This window comes from Salmo salar, chromosome 24 (genome assembly GCF_965601325.2).
Source record: "Salmo salar chromosome 24, fSalSal1, whole genome shotgun sequence".
NCBI lineage: Eukaryota > Metazoa > Chordata > Actinopteri > Salmoniformes > Salmonidae > Salmo > Salmo salar.
The window spans coordinates 16,722,386-16,745,000 of NC_138314.1; the positions used below are offsets into that span (position 1 = coordinate 16,722,386).

At 50.8% G+C, this 22,615-nt stretch overlaps 1 protein-coding gene across 1 annotated transcript in view; it reads left to right on the top strand.

Annotated features, from left to right (window-relative positions):
• Positions 1-1,252: 1,252 nt before the first annotated feature.
• Positions 1,253-22,615, top strand: part of LOC106585020 (SET-binding protein) — a 30,378-nt gene continuing 9,015 nt past the window's right edge. The window contains exons 1-3 of the mRNA XM_045706968.2: positions 1,253-3,725; positions 3,965-4,169; positions 11,052-12,117. Coding sequence (XP_045562924.2) covers positions 1,633-3,725; positions 3,965-4,169; positions 11,052-12,117 — 3,364 coding nt within the window. The 5' untranslated portion in view covers positions 1,253-1,632. The remainder of the gene's footprint in view (positions 3,726-3,964; positions 4,170-11,051; positions 12,118-22,615) is intronic.

Genomic DNA, 22,615 nt, shown 5'->3' on the forward strand with positions numbered 1-22,615 from the left:
TTAGACTAGTTGAGTATCTGGAGCATCAGCATTTGTGGGTTCGATTACAGGCTCAAAATGGCCAGAAACAAAGAACTTTCTTCTGAAACTCATCAGTCTATTCTTGTTCTGAGAAATGAAGGCTATTCCATGCTCAGCATTTCAGGCATGTCCTTAGGCGGAGCCTGCTAATAACAGACAAAACCACACACACACACACACACACACACACACACACACACACACACACACACACACACACACACACACACACACACACTCGCTGCTTTACATGTCAGCCCCTTTAGATTCTGTAACTGTGTGTAGTGGTACACACCACAGTGTTTAGACTACTGTGTGTACTGTATTCATGTTTAAACTAAGTTAGGGATCCGGTTACCCAGACATCCTTCGCTGACTGATTGAAGATCATGATCTCTCTCTCTCTCTCAGCATTGAATATATTTACCACAGGAATTGAATTGCTCTGTAAACAGCTTTTGTTCAATATTGTTTTGAATGCTTAAAGGGATAGTTCATCCAAAATATATTTGGGTCAAATTACTCTTACCTTCAGTTGTGTCTGAAGGCCTATGGTGACAGAATCTACAATAATCCATTATTTACTTCTGGCTACAGCCTGGAGTTAGCATATTAGCATCGTCAGATTTCATCAGTGGTTCCAGGCGAACCGATGTTCGCAAAGCTGCACTGCAAACCGCAACTTCCTCAAACACTTCAAACTAAGTTCGGTAGTTGGTGGAGTTAGCAGGGATTTTTTTACGTGCATACTGCTGAAGTAATTGCTGGAATTTGGTTACTCAAAACTGGAGTTATTTCCTCATGTAGCCGCAGCACAGAGCATCACTATGTGTCTTAGACGTAAATCGCTTTCCAGATGTCAACAAAACTGACCGGTAAACATAGGAAGTATAAGAGCATTTGACAATTAGAATTTTATTGGAAAAATAACAACGGTCTCGCAGTGAGGAAAACATGGCCAGGTTCTTCACGAGTATCAATGATACCAAACTTAGTTTGAAGTGTTTTTGAGGAAGTTTCGGCTTGCAGTGCAGCTTTGCTAACATCCAGTTGCCTGGAACCACTGATTGAAATCTGACAATGCTAACTCCAGGTAAGGGTAATTTTACCCAAATACAGATTTTGGATGAACTATCCCTTTAACTACCAACAGTCTGTTCATAGTAGACTTGGATATAAGCTGTTGTCCCCTACTGAATGTTCATGTTGCTCCATAAAGACCAGCTGTACTGTACGTTCTAATAGTATGAGTCCTGATCTCTGTCTTCTTCATGTTTCTCTTTTCAGACCTATGAGAGACCCTTCAAAGCAGCAGAACCTAGAGAGGGGGGGCTACTGCAACTACTGGGGGATGTCACCCCCCCAAAACACCAGCCCAAGCCCTCTATCCTACACACCACACCACTGCCCCCCCACACACTCACATACCAACCCCAACAGCAACACACACAGCCACAAAGGTTCACACACCAACATACACACAATCCAGCCTGGGCCACGCCTCCCTCCGCATCTCCAGCCAATCCAGCGCATGCGGAGCCTAGCAGAGAACCAGCGGGAGCCAATAGGAGCCCTCTCTCTGACCTGGCCCCTTCCTTCCTCAAACCTCCAATGAAGAGAGTCCCAGGAAGCCCCTCCCCTCTCTCTTACAGCCCATCCCCCCATCGACACCTGAGCCCTGATCCCGTGTTGCCCGTAGTAACAGACGCTAGCATTCTAAACCTGACCTCTCTCTCCAGAGGGCGGGGCTTACAGGAGGTCAGTGAGCAGCTGTTTGGAAACATCAAGAGGAAGTACGGCAGGAAGGACCCCCAGAGGACTCAGGGTAATACCCACAATGCAGAGCTGCCATGGGGGAGGAGGGCAGAGAAAGATGCGGAGAGTCCAATAGTTCCAGATGAAAGGCAGAAGTACAGGAGGGAGGAGACCCCTGAGCTGGAGAGAGAAGAGAAGGAGAGGGAGAGCACAGGAAGGACAGGAGAGGAGGAGGAGAGGGAGATGCCAACTCTTGGTGCTCCTGTGCTGATGGAGGAGGGAAAAGGGAGGAAGAGGAGGAGGAGGCGGTCTCTCCAGGAGTCACTCACCCAGGAGGACCAATCGGAGCAGCTGCAGGGCACTGACATCACAGAGAGGAATGAATCAGGGCCTCCGGAGCCCAAAGTGTCCCATAAAATGAAGGGCCACAAGATGGAATCATACAGGAGTGAGTCTAGGTCAGGTCGGGGTGGGGAGGGTAGCCAGCCGGAGGCAGACGGGGACAGAGGAGAGAATGGGGAGAGAGCAGACAGAGCAGAGAGAGGAGAGAAAGGAGCGAGGGGAGACAAAGGAGAGAAGGCGGAGAAAGGAGAAAGAGGAGAGAGGGGGATGAGTGGGGCCGACATGGAATCAGCCATGATCCAGAGCTGGGTGAGGAAAAACCCAGTTGGCCGTCCTAGATCATCCACAGAACCCCACAAACACCCTGACCCTAACCCTAGCCCCAGATTGCCAAGCCCTAACCTCAACCATATCCATAGTCCAAGATCCACTCTCAACCCTAACCCTATACTACCCAACCTAAGCCCCAGCCTTAACCCTAACCCCAACACCAGCCCAAAACTCATCCCTTACCCCAGACCCCCCAAGACCAAGGACCGGTGGTCCTACCTCAAGTCCCGAAGCCCCCCCGGCCTGATCCAGAGGGAGAATGGCCGCAGCCCCCTGTCAGCCATGTCTGAGCCACCCTCTGCCTTCCCCATCACCCCCTCCAGCCCCCTGTACACCAACACAGATAGTCTGACTGTCCACACCCCCGCCAAGCGCAAACGAGGTCGTCCCAAAAAACAACCCCTGCTCACTGTGGAAACCATCCATGAGGGCACTTCCACCTCTCCCCTGAGCCCTCTGGCCCGGGACAGCCCTGCGGGGCTCACCCGCAGGAGGAAGACTCACACGCTAACCACGCTAGCCCAAATCACATCGGGTTCCATTAGCCCCAATGCTAATGGGTTGAAACTGCAGCGCAGTGAGGGTGGCCATGTCAGGTCGGTGAAGAAGCTGAAGCTGGGAAAGGTGCAGAGTATCCTGAATGAGATCCTATCAGGCTCCGGCCAACATGGCAGCCTGGCACTGAAGTCAGCCTCGGCTCCAGTCTCTTCCACCATGACGGCTATGGCCTCTACCATTGAGGCGCATCTGGGGAAGCAAATCAACGTCAGTAAGAGAGGAACTATCTATATCGGGAAAAAGAGAGGGAGGAAGCCACGCTCCGACACCCAAACCCTTCCCCACAGAGGCGGGGCCAAGCCTCCTTTGCCTGTCCCCATGTCCAGCCTGTACAACAGCCTCCTAGTGCCTTCCACCCTCCCTCCCAGCTCCACTACCCTCCTCCTCAGACCCAGTCACACCCTGTCCTCTCTGTGCCTCCCCGGCCCTCGCGGACCCTACTCTGACGCCACCATGCCCAGCCTGCAGCCCATCAGTGCCCTGCCCTCTAAACCCTTAGGCAGGGGGCTACTGGGGGCCGGCTGGAAGCTGTCTCCCCCGCGCCTCCTGGCCAACTCCCCGTCCCACCTATCTGAGGGAGCAGCATCGGTCAAGGAGGTGACGCTGTCACCCATCAGCGAATCACACAGCGAGGAGACCATTCCCAGCGACAGCGGCATAGGGACGGACAACAACAGCACCTCTGACCAAACAGAGAAGGGAACCAACGCACGACGCAGGTATCTATCTCTCTATGAGTGAGTCCGTGAGTGAGTTGAGTACGTGCGCGAGGGTGTTCGTTAGTTATCAGTAAGTGAATGCATTAGTATGTTCATTAGTTAGTAGTAAGTGAGTGAGTTAGTGAGTGTGTTAGGTAGGTAGGTAGGCAGTTAGTTAGTCGATGTTGCCCAGGGGTTTGGTTGAACCCACAATAGCATCATTGTACATCCAGTTGACAGGTTTATGTTGTGTGTTGCAGATACTCATTTGACCTGTGTGGGTTTGAGGCTGCGGAGGCTGCAGCTCTGGAGGCCTCCAGTCGCGGCAGTAGGGGTCGCTGCGTGCGGCAGGCGGCAGTGGTGGACAACTTCCTGTCCCAGCAAGAGAAGAAGCAGAAACACCGCAGGAAGAGGAAGTGCCTGCAGAGCCGAGACCACCTGCACTTCCTGTCTGAGCTAGAAGAGGTATCAAATCAAACTTCCTATTAAAATCTCATCAAACTTAGTGTAAGAGTAGAATGAAGTTACCACTAGACTTATTGTATATTATGTCACTGAGATTTTAGAGGCAGGGGTCATTGTGATGTCTGGAATAGAACAGATTGAACGGTATCAAACACATGGAAACCCCAAGTGGTTGATATCTTTCCATTCCAGCCATTAAAATGAGCACATCTTCATATATTTCTAAATAGGCCCACAAGCCTCATCAGGACTGTATTATACACTGAGTGGACAAAAGGTTAGGAACTCTTTCCATGACATAGACTGACCAGGTGAATCCAGGTGAAAGCTATGATCCCTTGTTGATGTCACTTGTTAATTTCACTTCAATCAGTGTAGATGAAGGGGAGGAGACAGGTTTAAGAAGGCGTTTTAAGCCTTGAGACAATTGAGACATGGATTGTATCTGTGTGCGATTCAGAGGGTGAATTGTTAAGACAAAATATGGTAGTAGGTGCCAGGTGCACCGGTTTGTGCCAAGAACTGCAACGCTGATAGGTTTTTCACGCTAAATAGTTTCCCGTGTGTATCAAGAATGGTCCACCACCCAAAGGACATCCAGCCAACTTGACACAACTGTGGGAAGCATTGGAGTCAACATGGGCCAGCAATCCTGCGGAACGCTTTCGACACCTTGAAGAGTCCATGCCCCAACGAATTGAGACTGTTATGAGGGCAAAAGGGGTGCAACTCAATGTTTGGTAGACTTGGTGTATTATCCAGTACTGATTTAATATGACTGTATTATTTTATCCTGTATGGTTGAGCGGTATCTAGGTTTTCATATCGACACGAGGAAATCAAGATAGCAGGCAGCTGTAAAGATTTTTCAAACATGGCAGAAAGCTCACAGCATCTGATGCCCCGTCTCTTTATGAATTCAGCCACTTACTTAGATAACTAGCAAGTTAAACTAAGGGGTCGCGTTAACGCACAATTCTGCAATTTTCATGCCGAAAAAAAGATAAAACGCATAAGAAATATCTTCCTGCGTTTTGTAAACGCTGATCTAAAATGCTTCTTATTGTAATTTCTGCTTCTGTTGCACTTCTCCACTCGGATAAGAATTCACAAACGGGCGTTCTATCAGCAGAGAACTCTCTGACTGATGTGTAGCTACTTTTCTCCAGTACGTTTCTCGTTGTAGCCAAGTTACTTTTCTCTGGTAAAATGCAAGATTAACTTTAAGCAGAACATTAGGAAATGTAGCTGGCTACATTCGTTCTATGATAAACATTATAAATATGTGTCACGATGTGCGCAACTGGTTGAAGGTAAGTCAGGTGCAGGAGAGCAGAGATGGGTGATAACAGGCGCACTTTATTCATGCCCAAGGAAAACAGCGATAACGCCCAAAGTACACAAACGGTACAATAAACAAAACACGGGTCAAACACATACCCGGCGCAAACCAGCCTGATGCGACCCACACGTAACAAACAAATAATTCCACACACAGACATGGGGGGAACAGAGGGATATATACATATAGTCAGATGAGGGAATGTGAACCAGGTGTGTGGAAAACCAAGACAAAACAAATGGAAAATGAAAGGTGGAGCGGCGATGGCTAGAAGACCGGTGACGTCGACCGCCGACCGCCGCCCGAACAAGGAGAGGGACCGACGTCGGCGGAAGTCGTGACAGTACCCCCCCCCCCCCCCCTTGAGCCACGCGCCGAAACCGGCCTCGGGGACAACCTGGAGGGCGAGGTGCAGGGCGATCCGGACGAAGACGGTGGAACTCCCGCAACATAGAAGGGTTCAAAACGTCCTCCACCGGGACCCAGCATCTCTCCTTCGAACCATACCCCTCCCAGTCCACGAGGTACTGAAGGCCCCTCGCCCGACGCCTCGAATCCAGTATGGAGTGAACGGAGTACGCCGGGGCCCCCTCGATGTCCAAAGGGGGCGGAGGAACCTCCCGCACCTCAGACTCCTGGAGCGGGCCAGCCACCACCGGCCTGAGGAGAGACACATGGAACGAGGGGTTAATACGGCAATCTGGGGGAAGCTGTAACCGGTAACTAACCTCGTTCAGTCTCCTCAGGACTTTAAATGGCCCCACAAACCGCGGCCCCAGCTTCCGGCAGGGCAGGCGGAGGGGCAGGTTTCGGGTCGAGAGCCAGACCCTGTCCCCCGGTGCTAACACCGGAGCCTCACTGCGGTGACGGTCTGCGCTGGCCTTCTGGCGCAGCACGGCCTGCTGCAGGTGAACTTGGGTGGCGTCCCAGGTCTCCTCCACGCGCCTGAACCAGTCGTTCACCGCAGGAGCCATCGGTCTGACTCTGATGCCAAGGCGCCAGAACCGGCTGGTACCCCAGTACGCACTGGAAGGGGGAGAGGTTAGTAGAGGAGTGGCGCAGCGAGTTCTGAGCCATCTCGGCCCAGGGCACGAACGCCGCCCACTCCCCCGGCCGGTCCTGGCAATAAGACCGCAGAAACCTACCCACATCCTGGTTCACTCTCTCCACCTGCCCATTACTCTCGTGGTGAAAACCTGAGGTAAGGCTGATCGAGACCCCCAGACGTTCCATGAATGCCCTCCAGATCCTCAAAGTGAACTGGGGACCCCGATCAAACACTATATCCTCAGGCACCCGTAGTGCCGGAAGACATGTGTAAACAAGGCCTCCACAGTCTGTAGGGCCGTAGGGAGACCGGGCAGAGGAAGGAGACGGCAGGACTTGGAAATACTGTCCACAACGACCAGGATCGTGGTGTTACCCTGTGAGGGAGGAAGATCGGTGAGGAAATCGACCGACAGGTGCGACCAAGGCTGTTGTGGAACGGGCAAGTGGTGTAGCTTACCTCTGGGCAGGTGCCTAGGAGCCTTACACTGGGCGCACACCGAGCAGGAGGAAACATAAACCCTCACTTCCTTAGCCAAGGTGGGCCACCAGAACTTCCCACTCAGACAGCGCACCGTCCGACCGATGCCTGGATGACCAGAGGAGGGTGACGTGTGGGCCCAATAGATCAGCCGGTCACGGACAGCAGACGGAACGTACAGACGCCCAGTGGGACACTGGAGGGGAGCGGGCTCTGCACGTAACGCCCGCTCAATGTCCGCGTCCAGCTCCCATACTACCAGTGCCACCAGGCAGGAGGCCGGGAGTATGGGGATAGGATCCATGGGCCGCTCCTCTGTGTCATACAGCCGAGACAGTGCGTCTGCCTTAACAGTCTGGGAACCTGGTCTGAAAGAAAGGGTGAAAACAAAATTGATAAAAAACATGGCCAACCTTGCCTGATGAGGATTCAGTCTCCTCGCTGCCCGGATGTACTCCAGGTTGCGGTTGTCAGTCCAGATAAGAAAAGGGTGTTGAGCCCCCTCAAGCCAATGTCTCCACGCCTTCAACGCCTTGACCACAGCCAACAGCTCCCGGTCCCCCACATCATAGTTTCGCTCCGCCGGGCTGAGCTTCTTTGAGAAGAAGGCACAGGGGCGGAGCTTCGGTGGCGTTCCCGAGCGCTGAGAGAGCACGGCTCCTATCCCAGCCTCGGACGCGTCCACCTCCACTGTGAACGTCAAAGAGGGATCCGAATGCGCCAGCACGGGAGCCGAGGTAAACAGAGCCCGTAGGTGACCAAAAGCCCTGTCCGCCTCAGCCGACCACTGCAAACGCACCGGCCCCCCTCCAGCAGTGAGGTAATGGGAGCCGCTACCTGACCAAAACCCCGGTTAAACCTACGTTAGTAATTGGCAAACCCTAAAAACCGAGTCGGCCAATTACGCACGGCTGAAATGCGGTCACTCTCCATCTCCACCCCTGAGGTGGAAATGCGGTACCCTAGGAAGGAGACGGACTGCTGGAAGAACAGGCATTTCTCAGCCTTGACATACAGGTCATGCTCCAACAGTCAACCAAGCACCTTGCGCACCAAGGACACATACTCAGCACGTGCAGCGGAGTATATCAGAATGTCATCGATATACACCACTACACCCTGCCCGTGCAGGTCCTTGAAAATCTCGTCCACAAAGGCTTGGAAGACTAACGGAGCATTCATCAACCCGTACGGCCTGACGAGCTACTCATAATGCCCTGAGGTGGTACTGAACGCTGTCTTCCACTCGTCTCCCTCCCGGATACGCGCCAGGTTGTAAGCGCTCCTGAGATCTAGTTTAGTGAAGAAGCGCGCCCCGTGCATTGACTCAATTGCTGTGGCTATGAGAGGTAGCGGGTAACTGTACTTTACAGTGATCTGGTTAAGGGCTCAATAGTCAATACACGGGCGCAGACCTCCCTCCTTCTTCTTCACAAAAAAGAAACTCAAGGAGGCAGGTGAAGTGGAGGACCGAATAACTGACGCAGAGATTCTGAGACATATGTCTCCATAGCCGCCGTCTCCGCCTATGACAGGGGATACACGTGACTCCTGGGAAGTGCGGCGTCTACCTGGAGGTTTATCGCACAATCCCCCCGACGATGGGGGGGTAATTGAGTCATCTTCTTCTTAGAGAAGGCGAGAGCCAAATTGGAATATTCAGGGGGAATGGGCACGGTGGAGACCTGGTCTGGACTTTCCACCGTAGTAGCACCAACGGAAACCCCTAAACACCTTCCCGAGCACTCTCGCGACCAGCCCGTGAGAGCCCTCCGTTGCCATGAAACAGTGGGGTCATGACAGGCTAATCAGGGTAGGCCTAGCACCACGGGAAACGCAGGAAAGTCAATGAGGAAGAGACTGATTCTCTCCTTGTGACCCCCCTGCGTCACCATGCCCAGGAGAGTGGTGGCCTCCCTAATTAACCCTGACCCTATTGGTCGGCTGTCTAAGGCGTGAACTGGGAAGGGCTTAGCCACTGGATCAATGGGGATCCCTAAACTATGGGCAAATGATCTGTCTATGAAATTCCCAGCCACGCCTGAATCGACGAGCGCCTTATGCTGGGAATGCGGGGAAAATTTTGGAAAGTTAACTTGCAAAAACAGGTGGGCAACAGAGGGCCCTGGATGAGAAGGGTGCAGGCTCACCTGGGGTGACGCCAGAGTGCCCTGCCTGCTGCCTCGACCCCCAGAGGAACCAACCCGACACCGACCAGCAGTGTGCCCTCTGTGGCCACAGATGGTGCACATGAAGGCCCCTCCTCCGGCCTCCCTGAGCGCAGCACCTCCCAGCTCCATAGGCACCGGAGTGGTAGTGCTGGGAGATGGAACCGACAGAGCTGCGTCTGAACGTCCGCGGGTGGCCAGCAGGTTATCCAGCCGGATGGACAGGTCCACCAGCTGATCAAACGTGAGGGTGGTGTCCCTGCAGGCCAACTCCCGACGGACATCCTCGCGCAGGCTGCAGCGATAGTGGTCGATCAGGGCCCTGTCTTTCCATCCCGCTCCGGCGGCCAGGGTCCGAAAGTCCAAGGCGAACTCCTGGGCACTCCTCATCCCCTGCCTCAGGTGGAAAAGACGTTCACCCGCCGCTCTACCCTCGGGCAGGTGGTCGAAGACTGCCCGGGAAGCGGCAGGTGAACTCCTCAAAGTGGTCCAGCACCGCATTTCCTTCTACCCACACGGCGTTGGCTCACTCCAGGGCTTTCCCCGAGAGGCACGAGACGAGGGCGGACACCCTCTCATGTCCCGAAGGAGCCGGGTAGACGGTTGCCAGATACAGTTCCAGCTGCAGCAGGAACCCCTGGCAGCGTGCCGCCGTCCCATCAAACTCCCCGGGAAGGGCGAGACGAATCCCACTGGGACCGGGTGCAGGAGAGGCGAGTAGTGGAGACCCCTGTTGTGCTGGGGAGGGTGCTGGAGGGACTCCCTGTCTCTCCCAGCGGTCCATTGTCTGGACGACGTGGTCCATGACGGCGCCGAGATGGTGGAGCATCGCCGTGTGCTCCCGGACGCGCTCCTCGACCCCTACAACAGGAGTACCTGCTCCTGCTGACTCCATAAGCGGTGTGGAATTCTGTCACGATGTGCGCAACTGGTTGAAGGTAAGTTAGGTGCAGGAGAGCAGAGATGGGTGATAACAGGCGATAACAAACACATACCCGGCGCAAACCAGCCTGATGCGACCCACACGTAACAAACAAATAATTCCACACACAGACATGGGGGGAACAGAGGGATATATACATATAGTCAGATGAGGGAATGTGAACCAGATGTGCGGAAAATCAAGACAAAACAAATGGAAAATGACAGGTGGAGCGGCGATGGTTAGAAGACCGGTGACGTTGACCGCCAAACGCCGCCCGAACAAGGAGAGGGACCGACTTCGGTGGAAGTCGTGACAATATGATAGCTTTTTCATTTTAAGCTCATGTACTTGCGTGGCTGCCAGCCAAATAGCGTTGCACTTCTGTTGTCATGTGATGAAAATGAAGATATTTTCAGCCCAACGTGTTGCACTAATGTATTTTCTGTGAAGGAAAACTATAGCTGCACGTCTCTGATCACTTTATTGAAGCAAAAAAAACACTGTTGACTTTCAATATAAAATGCGACCCCTGTCAGTACACAGCTGGAGCTGCTTCCGCTTTCTCCCGTTGTGCTATTTACAAACAAACACATGACTGGCTCAACTGCTCTGGGGAACTACGGTAAGCTTCAAAATGTAAAATTGGACAAGTGAAATGAAGAACGCGATCTGATTTGTCTCCTAACGTATTGCGCAAGTTGACCGCAGGTATTCACTTAAAAAATAGCTACAAATATTCAAATGTATTGAACAACTGTTTCAACAGTATTGACGCTATTGGAAAAACCATCGCATGGCTATTTCCAAATACCACAGTATACAGTATTACTGCCTAAGCCTATTATCCAGTACTGATTTTAATATGACTGTGTTAAATGATCCAGTTCTGATGTGGCCTCCTCCTCCTCTCCTCTGCCAGGTTGTTTTGAAGCTGCAGCAGCTACATGTGTCTCACCGACGCTACGCCTCCTGCTACCCCCAGCACCCCTACCCCTCCATCTTCCGCCTCAACTTCCACCACCACTACTACCCCCTGACCTACGACCCCTACCCCTGTGACCCCGCCCCTTACTTGCGCAGGAACGCCGAGCTCAAGGCCAAGAGGAGGCGCGGCCGGCCCGCCAAAGCCAGTGAGCCAATCACGTCCAAGCTGCCTTTTGTCCAGGGGTTTGGGTATCCGCTGGCAGGGGGGAACTACTATGCACCGTATGCCATGCCTTACGCCCCGCCTCTGAGCCTGGGCTACTACCCCCCAGCACCCCCCCTCTACCTGCCCCACCATTCCCACGGCCCTTCACCACCCTCCCACTTCATGAGGCCTGCCGTCCCCCCTCCTAAGTTCCACTCTGGAGGCCACTCCAAGCTCCAGGCCGGGGTCAAGCTACGGACGTCTAGCGGGCCACTGCAGGGTTCCTCTGGTCGGGGAGAAGGACTGGGATCCCTGGGTGGTGATGGTGGTGGAGGTCTTGGAGGGGTGAGGCTCCACAAGAGGAAACACAAGCACAAACACAAGCACAAGGAAGAGACCCCTCTCCTCTCACCCCATGACAGACAGGAGCTGGGCGGGCTCTTCAGCGGTGCCAAGACCAATGGGCTGCTCAACCTGTTGACTGACAGGCGGGAGATGAACAATCCTAAGCATCAGGAGCAGCAAAGGGGGGGTGGGCGAGGCTCTAGAGGGGGGTCCCGAGGAGCGATGTTTGAGTCGGACCCTCTCTCTTCTCTCTCCATGGACCATGTCCAGTTCCGCTCACGCATGCCCGGACAGCCAATGAGCAGCTTCCTGAGCAGCTACAGGAGCCAATCACAGAGGCCAGAGCTGACCTCTGACCTTTTTAGATTGCGGGAGGAGGGCAGTGGGCGTGGCAGAAGGAGGGGCTTAGCAGTGTTCGGAGAGGAAGGGGTGATGTCATTCCACAATGCCAGGAAAGAGAAGAGCCAGGAAACAGAAGAGTCGTTCTACAATGCCAGCCCCACTCTAACAGGTAACTACTTATTACTGACAGTCACAGGCTTATTACCATGTTATAACACAGCCCCCCTCTCACAGCTAACAACATATTACTACTCTATAACAGGCTTATTACCGTGTTATAACACAGCCCCCCCTCACAGCTAACAACATATTACTACTCTATAACAGGCTTATTACCGTGTTATAACATAGCCCCCCTCTCACAGCTAACAACATATTACTACTGTATAACAGGCTTATTACCGTGTTATAACACAGCCCCCCTCTCACAGCTAACAACATATTACTACTCTATAACAGGCTTATTACCGTGTTATAACACAGCCCCCCTCTCACAGCTAACATATTACTACTCTATAACAGGCTTATTACCGTGTTATAACACAGCCCCCCTCGCACAGCTAACAACATATTACTACTCTATAACAGGCTTATTACCGTGTTATAACACAGCCCCCCTCTCACAGCTAACATATTACTACTCTATAACAGGCTTATTACCATGTTATAACACAGCCCCCCTCTCACAGCTAACATATTACTACTCTATAACAGGCTTATTACCGTGTTATAACACAGCCCCCTCTCACAGCTAACAACATATTACTACTGTATAACAGGCTTATTACCGTGTTATAACACAGCCCCCTCTCACAGCTAACAACATATTACTACTCTATAACAGGCTTATTACCGTGTTATAACACAGCCCCCCCTCTCACAGCTAACAACATATTACTACTCTATAACAGGCTTATTACCGTGTTATAACACAGCCCCCCTCTCACAGCTAACATATTACTACTCTATAACAGGCTTATTACCGTGTTATAACACAGCCCCCCTCTCACAGCTAACAACATATTACTACTCTATAACAGGCTTATTACCGTGTTATAACACAGCCCCCTCTCACAGCTAACAACATATTACTACTCTATAACAGGCTTATTACCGTGTTATAACACAGCCCCCCCTCTCACAGCTAACAACATATTACTACTCTATAACAGGCTTATTACCGTGTTATAACACAGCCCCCCTCTCTCAGCTAACAACATATTAGTACTCTATAACAGGCTTATTACCGTGTTATAACACAGCCCCCTCTCACAGCTAACACCCCCTCTCACTGCTAACATATTACTACTCTATAACAGGCTTATTACCGTGTTATAACACAGCCCCCTCTCACAGCTAACAACATATTACTACTGTATAACAGGCTTATTACCGTGTTATAACACAGCCCCCTCTCACAGCTAACAACATATTACTACTCTATAACAGGCTTATTACCGTGTTATAACACAGCCCCCCTCTCACAGCTAACATATTACTACTCTATAACAGGCTTATTACCGTGTTATAACACAGCCCCCTCTCACAGCTAACAACATATTACTACTCTATAACAGGCTTATTACCGTGTTATAACACAGCCCCCTCTCACAGCTAACAACATATTACTACTCTATAACAGGCTTATTACCGTGTTATAACACAGCCTCCCTCTCACAGCTAACAACATATTACTACTCTATAACAGGCTTATTACCGTGTTATAACACAGCCCCCTCTCACAGCTAACATATTACTACTCTATAACAGGCTTATTACCGTGTTATAACACAGCCCCCTATCACAGCTAACAACATATTAGTACTGTATAACAGGCTTATTACCGTGTTATAACACAGCCCCCTCTCACAGCTAACAACATATTACTACTCTATAACAGGCTTATTACCGTGTTATAACACAGCCCCCTCTCACAGCTAACAACATATTACTACTCTATAACAGGCTTATTACCGTGTTATAACACAGCCCCCCTCTCACAGCTAACAACATATTACTACTCTATAACAGGCTTATTACCGTGTTATAACACAGCCCCCCCTCACAGCTAACAACATATTACTACTCTATAACAGGCTTATTACCGTGTTATAACACAGCCCCCCCTCACAGCTAACAACATATTACTACTCTATAACAGGCTTATTACCGTGTTATAACACAGCCCCCTCTCACAGCTAACAACATATTACTACTCTATAACAGGCTTATTACCGTGTTATAACACAGCCCCCCTCTCACAGCTAACAACATATTACTACTCTATAACAGGCTTATTACCGTGTTATAACACAGCCCCCCCTCACAGCTAACAACATATTAGTACTCTATAACAGGCTTTTTTGTACCGATGCGCTGCATTACTTCCAGTCTCTATAGTGAAAACAACATCAGTAATTCATTCTTCTTCTTCTTCTTCATTTTTTTTAACCTAAACTGTATATATATGATATGGATAGCATATAAGATGTCTTCCCAGTTTTCAGAGCAGACAGATGAACATGTGTAAGCCTATAGCAGACAAAGAGGTAGTCAGCTCCTAAAACACTAAATACTGAACAAATGTGTTTTTGGTACATTCTGTATTCTGAGTGCAGCGAGCACATCTGGCCAGAGAGAGAGAGAGAGAGAGAGAGAGAGAACGAAACGCATGGCTGGAAAGGACTATAATTCACCAATCTCTCCCTCCCTCCATCCATTCCTCCCTCCATCCATTCCTCCCAGCCTGCCAATGGTTGGTCCCAGAGATATATGATTCTCAGGTTGGGATTTATATTCTCCAGACAGGCAGTAAAAGGCAGTGGCTGGGTTAACAGAGCTGGCCACCAGCCAGGGCTTTAATGAGTGGGGCCTAGTCCAGTGGAGGGGGAGAGAAGCCAGGGGCTCACTTAGATTACATCCCCCTCCCCGGGGGACCCGCGGGGGGTGACTCACAGACACACTACTCCCTCTCTCTAACCCCCCTTTTCTAACCCCCCTTTTTCTCTCTCCTTCCTCCATCTCTCCTTCTGCTCCAGACAGGTTATACCACTTCTTTCTCTTTCTTCCCTCACGTCACTCTCTCTTCTCCCTGTCCCCTGTCTTTCCGGGCCTCTACTCCCTTCCTCTCTCTCTCTCTCTCTCTCTCTCAATAAACTCTCCCCCTCTCCCCTGTCTCCCTCTCTCTCTCCTCCTTCTCTCACCTACCCTCTTCACTCCCCCTCTCTCTCCTGTCTCCCCTCCCTCTCTCTCCTCCGTCTCTCCTCACTCTACCAGCATGACTTACTGCTACGCTCCACAGACCAGCCCCAGCCCAATTAAAACACACACACACACACACACACACACACACACACACACACACACACACACACACACACACACACACACACACTCTGATCTAAAATTCATATTATTCTCCACTCTTGTGTGATTGAATGTGTTTCTAAATCATTTCCTCCCTGTGATTGGGTGTTTATCTGAGCCTGATTTGAACTGTGTGTGTGTGTGTGTGTGTGTGTGTGTGTGTGTGTGTGTGTGTGTGTGTGTGTGTGTGTGTGTGTGTGTGTGTGTGTGTGTGTGTGTGTGTGTGTGTGTGTGTGCTCTCACTAATCAGCAGGTTCCACTGCAGCTGACAGCAATCTCTCACATAATCATTTGTATAAAAGCAGGTCATCCTTTTTGCAGAGTTAATGAGAGTGATTTTCTCTTCGCGTACACACACACACACACAATATAATCCTTCCTCCTGCAGTTGTCTGAAAGCTTTGGATAGCAGTGTACCTTTAACATAGATCTAGGATCCGCTTACCATACCCAAATCTTAATCAATAGGGTGGAGGATGCAAAACAGTACTGTCTTCAGATCAGTCACAGAGCTATAGACACTGAAGAACTGCCTTCAGATCAGTCACAGAGCTATAGACACTGAAGAACTGCCTTCAGATCAGTCACAGTGCTATAGACACTGAAGAACTGCATTCAGATCAGTCACAGAGCTATAGACACTGAAGAACTGCCTTCAGATCAGTCACAGAGCTATAGACACTGAAGAACTGCCTTCAGATCAGTCACAGAGCTATAGACACTGAAGAACTGCATTCAGATCAGTCACAGAGCTATAGACACTGAAGAACTGCCTTCAGATCAGTCACAGAGCTATAGACACTGAAGAACTGCCTTCAGATCAGTCACAGAGCTATAGACACTGAAGAACTGTCTTCAGATCAGTCACAGAGCTATAGACACTGAAGAACTGCATTCAGATCAGTCACAGAGCTATAGACACTGAAGAACTGCATTCAGATCAGTCACAGAGCTATAGACACTGAAGAACTGCATTCAGATCAGTCACAGAGCTATAGACACTGAAGAACTGCCTTCAGATCAGTCACAGAGCTATAGACACTGAAGAACTGCCTTCAGATCAGTCACAGAGCTATAGACACTGAAGAACTGTCTTCAGATCAGTCACAGAGCTATAGACACTGAAGAACTGCATTCAGATCAGTCACAGAGCTATAGACACTGAAGAACTGCATTCAGATCAGTCACAGAGCTATAGACACTGAAGAACTGCATTCAGATCAGTCACAGAGCTATAGACACTGAAGAACTGCATTCAGATCAGTCACAGAGCTATAGACACTGAAGAACTGTCTTCAGATCAGTCACAGAGCTATAGACACTGAAGAACTGCATTCAGATCAGTCACAGAGCTATAGACACTGAAGAACTGCATTCAGATCAGTCACAGAGCTATAGACACTGAAGAACTGCATTCAGATCAGTCACAGAGCTATAGACACTGAAGAACTGCATTCAGATCAGTCACAGAGCTATAGACACTGAAGAACTGTCTTCAGATCAGTCACAGAGCTATAGACACTGAAGAACTGCATTCAGATCAGTCACAGAGCTATAGACACTGAAGAACTGCATTCAGATCAGTCACAGAGCTATAGACACTGAAGAACTGCATTCAGATCAGTCACAGAGCTATAGACACTGAAGAACTGCATTCAGATCAGTCACAGAGCTATAGACACTGAAGAACTGTCTTCAGATCAGTCACAGAGCTATAGACACTGAAGAACTGCCTTCAGATCAGTCACAGAGCTATAGACACTGAAGAACTGCCTTCAGATCAGTCACAGAGCTATAGACACTGAAGAACTGTCTTCAGATCAGTCACAGAGCTATAGACACTGAAGAACTGCATTCAGATCAGTCACAGAGCTATAGACACTGAAGAACTGCATTCAGATCAGTCACAGAGCTATAGACACTGAAGAACTGCCTTCAGATCAGTCACAGAGCTATAGACACTGAAGAACTGTCTTCAGATCAGTCACAGAGCTATAGACACTGAAGAACTTCCTTCAGATCAGTCACAGAGCTATAGACACTGAAGAACTGCCTTCAGATCAGTCACAGAGCTATAGACACTGAAGAACTGTCTTCAGATCAGTCACAGAGCTATAGACACTGAAGAACTGTCTTCAGATCAGTCACAGAGCTATAGACACTGAAGAACTGCCTTCAGATCAGTCACAGAGCTATAGACACTGAAGAACTGCCTTCAGATCAGTCACAGAGCTATAGACACTGAAGAACTGCCTTCAGATCAGTCACAGAGCTATAGACACTGAAGAACTGCTGAAGGTCATCATTTTTTATGATGCATATATGCAGCTCATAAATTTCTGCTACTTAGTGTGTGTGTGTACGTGTGTGTGTGTGTGTGTGTCCGCACCTCATAAATTGCTGCTACTCAGTGCTTAGTGTATTAGACTAATGACTCTTTGTCTCAGTAGAAGAGAGGCTATGGACAGGAGGCTTTATTATACAGAACACTATGGACAGGAGGCTTTATTATACAGAACACTATGGACAGGAGGCTTTATTATACAGAACACTATGGACAGGAGGCTTTATTATACAGAACACTATGGACAGGAGGCTTTATTATACAGAACACTATGGACAGGAGGCTTTATTATACAGAACACTATGGACAGGAGGCTTTATTATACAGAACACTATGGACAGGAGGCTTTATTATACAGAACACTATGGACAGGAGGCTTTATTATACAGAACACTATGGACAGGAGGCTTTATTATACAGAACACTATGGACAGGAGGCTTTATTATACAGAACACTATGGACAGGAGGCTTTATTATACAGAACACTATGGACAGGAGGCTTTATTATACAGAACACTATGGACAGGAGGCTTTATTATACAGAACACTATGGACAGGAGGCTTTATTATACAGAACACTATGGACAGGAGGCTTTATTATACAGAACACTATGGACAGGAGGCTTTATTATACAGAACACTATGGACAGGAGGCTTTATTATACAGAACACTATGGACAGGAGGCTTTATTATACAGAACACTATGGACAGGAGGCTTTATTATACAGAACACTATGGACAGGAGGCTTTATTATACAGAACACTAAATGTTTTATTCCCATCGCATCTTTCATATCTATAAACACTCAATCATGATCATAATATGATGAAGATCTCAATACCTTTGGGCAAGTTTACAATTTCAGTCAGGAGTAAACGGTTTGTGTCTTTTGAAATCATCAGCAAGCCATTTGATAGCTGGGAGTACCGGTGATGGGCAGATTATGAATGAATTTGTGTGTCATACTTCCTGTTGTCTTTCAAGTCATCTTAGATAGATAGACCAATAGAAATGTGAATAGTATATCACATTTATCAATGGGTAGTTAGTACTGTGTTAGTACTGTTACACTGTCACCCAGAGATACTGAAGACCCACAGTGAATAGGAGAGCGAGAGAGGGAGGGGGGGCGAGAGCAGGGAGGATAGAGATAGGGAGAGAGCAGGGAGGATAGAGAGAGGGAGAGAGCAGGGAGGATAGAGAGAGGGGAGAGCAGGGAGGATAGAGAGAGAGGGAGAGCAGGGAGGATAGAGATAGGGAGAGAGCAGGGAGGATAGAGATAGGGAGAGAGCAGGGAGGATAGAGAGAGGGAGAGAGCAGGGAGGATAGAGAGAGAGGGAGAGCAGGGAGGATAGAGAGAGGGAGAGAGCAGGGAGGATAGAGAGAGAGGGAGAGCAGGGAGGATAGAGATAGGGAGAGAGCAGGGAGGATAGAGATAGGGAGAGAGCAGGGAGGATAGAGATAGGGAGAGAGCAGGGAGGATAGAGATAGGGAGAGAGCAGGGAGGATAGAGATAGGGAGAGAGCAGGGAGGATAGAGATAGGGAGAGAGCAGGGAGGATAGAGAGAGGGAGAGAGCAGGGAGGATAGAGATAGGGAGAGAGCAGGGAGGAGAGAGATAGGGAGAGAGCAGGGAGGATAGAGATAGGGAGAGAGCAGGGAGGATAGAGATAAGGAGAGAGCAGGGAGGATAGAGATAAGGAGAGAGCAGGGAGGATAGAGGCAGGGAGGATAGAGAGAGGGAGAGATCAGCAAGGATAGAGATAGGGAGAGAGCAGGGAGGATAGAGAGAGGGAGAGAGCAGGGAGGATAGAGAGAGGGAGAGATCAGGGAGGATAGAGATAGGGAGAGAGCAGCGAGGATAGAGATGGGAGAGCAGGGAGGATAGAGAGAGGGAGAGCAGGGAGGATAGAGAGAGGGAGAGCAGGGAGGATAGAGAGAGGGAGAGAGCAGGGAGGATAGAGAGAGGGAGAGAGCAGGGAGGATAGAGAGAGGGAGAGAGCAGGGAGGATAGAGATAGGGAGAGAGCAGGGAGGATAGAGAGAGGGAGAGAGCAGGGAGGAGAGAGCAGGGAGGATAGAGAGAGGGAGAGAGCAGGGAGGATATAGAGAGGAGAGACGAGAGAGGAGGGAGAGAGCAGGGAGGACAGAGAGAGAGGGAGAGAGCAGGGAGGATAGAGATAGGGGGAGAGCAGGGAGGACAGAGAGAGGAGAGCGAGAGAGGAGGGGGAGAGCAGGGAGGATAGAGAGAGGAGAGGGAGAGAGCAGGGAGGACAGAGAGAGGGGGAGAGAGCAGGGAGGATAGAGATAGGGGGAGAGCAGGGAGGACAGAGAGAGGAGAGCGAGAGGAGGGGGAGAGCAGGGAGGATAGAGAGAGGAGAGCGAGAGAGGAGGGAGAGAGCAGGGAGGACAGAGAGAGAGGGAGAGAGCAGGGAGGATAGAGAGAGAGGGAGAGCAGGGAGGATAGAGAGAGAGGGAGAGCAGGGAGGATAGAGAGAGAGGGAGAGAGCAGGGAGGATAGAGAGAGAGGGAGAGCAGGGAGGATAGAGATAGGGAGAGAGCAGGGAGGATAGAGAGAGGGAGAGAGCAGGGAGGAGAGAGCAGGGAGGACAGAGAGAGAGGGAGAGAGCAGGGAGGATAGAGAGAGGGAGAGAGCAGGGAGGATAGAGAGAGAGGGAGAGAGCAGGGAGGATAGAGATAGGGAGAGAGCAGGGAGGACAGAGAGAGAGGGAGAGAGCAGGGAGGATAGAGAGAGAGGGAGAGCAGGGAGGATAGGGAGAGAGGGAGAGCAGGGAGGATAGAGAGAGAGGGAGAGAGCAGGGAGGATAGAGAGAGAGGGAGAGCAGGGAGGATAGGGAGAGAGGGAGAGAGCAGGGAGGATAGAGAGAGAGGGAGAGCAGGGAGGAGAGAGCAGGGAGGACAGAGAGAGAGGGAGAGAGCAGGGAGGATAGAGAGAGAGGGAGAGCAGGGAGGATAGAGATAGGGAGAGAGCAGGGAGGATAGAGAGAGGGAGAGAGCAGGGAGGATAGAGATAGGGAGAGAGCAGGGAGGATAGAGATAGGGAGAGAGCAGGGAGGATAGAGAGAGGGAGAGAGCAGGGAGGATAGAGAGAGGGAGAGAGCAGGGAGGATAGAGATAGGGAGAGAGCAGGGAGGAGAGAGATAGGGAGAGAGCAGGGAGGATAGAGATAGGGAGAGAGCAGGGAGGATAGAGATAAGGAGAGAGCAGGGAGGATAGAGGCAGGGAGGATAGAGAGAGGGAGAGATCAGCAAGGATAGAGATAGGGAGAGAGCAGGGAGGATAGAGAGAGGGAGAGAGCAGGGAGGATAGAGAGAGGGAGAGATCAGGGAGGATAGAGATAGGGAGAGAGCAGCGAGGATAGAGATGGGAGAGCAGGGAGGATAGAGAGAGGGAGAGCAGGGAGGATAGAGAGAGGGAGAGCAGGGAGGATAGAGAGAGGGAGAGAGCAGGGAGGATAGAGAGAGGGAGAGAGCAGGGAGGATAGAGAGAGGGAGAGAGCAGGGAGGATAGAGATAGGGAGAGAGCAGGGAGGATAGAGAGAGGGAGAGAGCAGGGAGGAGAGAGCAGGGAGGATAGAGAGAGGGAGAGAGCAGGGAGGATATAGAGAGGAGAGACGAGAGAGGAGGGAGAGAGCAGGGAGGACAGAGAGAGAGGGAGAGAGCAGGGAGGACAGAGAGAGGAGAGCGAGAGAGGAGGGGGAGAGCAGGGAGGATAGAGAGAGGAGAGCGAGAGAGGAGGGAGAGAGCAGGGAGGACAGAGAGAGAGGGAGAGAGCAGGGAGGATAGAGAGAGGAGAGGGAGAGAGCAGGGAGGACAGAGAGAGGGGGAGAGAGCAGGGAGGATAGAGATAGGGGGAGAGCAGGGAGGACAGAGAGAGGAGAGCGAGAGGAGGGGGAGAGCAGGGAGGATAGAGAGAGGAGAGCGAGAGAGGAGGGAGAGAGCAGGGAGGACAGAGAGAGAGGGAGAGAGCAGGGAGGATAGAGAGAGAGGGAGAGCAGGGAGGATAGAGAGAGAGGGAGAGCAGGGAGGATAGAGAGAGAGGGAGAGAGCAGGGAGGATAGAGATAGGGAGAGAGCAGGGAGGATAGAGATAGGGAGAGAGCAGGGAGGATAGAGAGAGAGGAGAGAGCAGGGAGGATAGAGATAGGGAGAGAGCAGGGAGGATAGAGATAGGGAGAGAGCAGGGAGGATAGAGAGAGAGGGAGAGAGCAGGGAGGATAGAGAGAGAGGGAGAGAGCAGGGAGGATAGAGAGAGAGGGAGAGCAGGGAGGATAGGGAGAGAGGGAGAGCAGGGAGGATAGAGAGAGAGGGAGAGAGCAGGGAGGATAGAGAGAGAGGGAGAGCAGGGAGGATAGGGAGAGAGGGAGAGCAGGGAGGATAGGGAGAGAGCAGGGAGGATAGAGAGAGAGGGAGAGAGCAGGGAGGATAGAGATAGGGAGAGCAGGGAGGATATAGAGAGGAGAGCGATAGAGATAGAGGAGGAAGCGAGCAGGGAGGATAGAGGGAGAGAGCAGGGAGGATGTGAAGACGGAGAGAGCAGGGAGGATAGAGAGAGGGAGAGAGCAGTGAGGATGGAGAGAGGGAGAGAGCAGGGAGGATAGAGAGAGGGAGAGGAGGGAAAGAGCAGGAGCATGGAGGATATATAGAGAGGGAGAGAACATGGAGGATATAGAGAGAGGGAGAGAACATGGAGGATATAGAGAGAGGGAGAGAACATGGAGGATATATAGAGAGGGAGAGAACATGGAGGATATAGAGAGAGGGAGAGAACATGGAGGAAATAGAGAGAGGGAGAGAACATGGAGGATATAGAGAGAGGGAGAGAACATGGAGGATATAGAGAGAGGTAGAGAACATGGAGGATATAGAGAGAGGGAGAGAGCAGGGAGGATATATAGAGAGGGAGAGAACATGGAGGATATAGAGAGAGGGAGAGA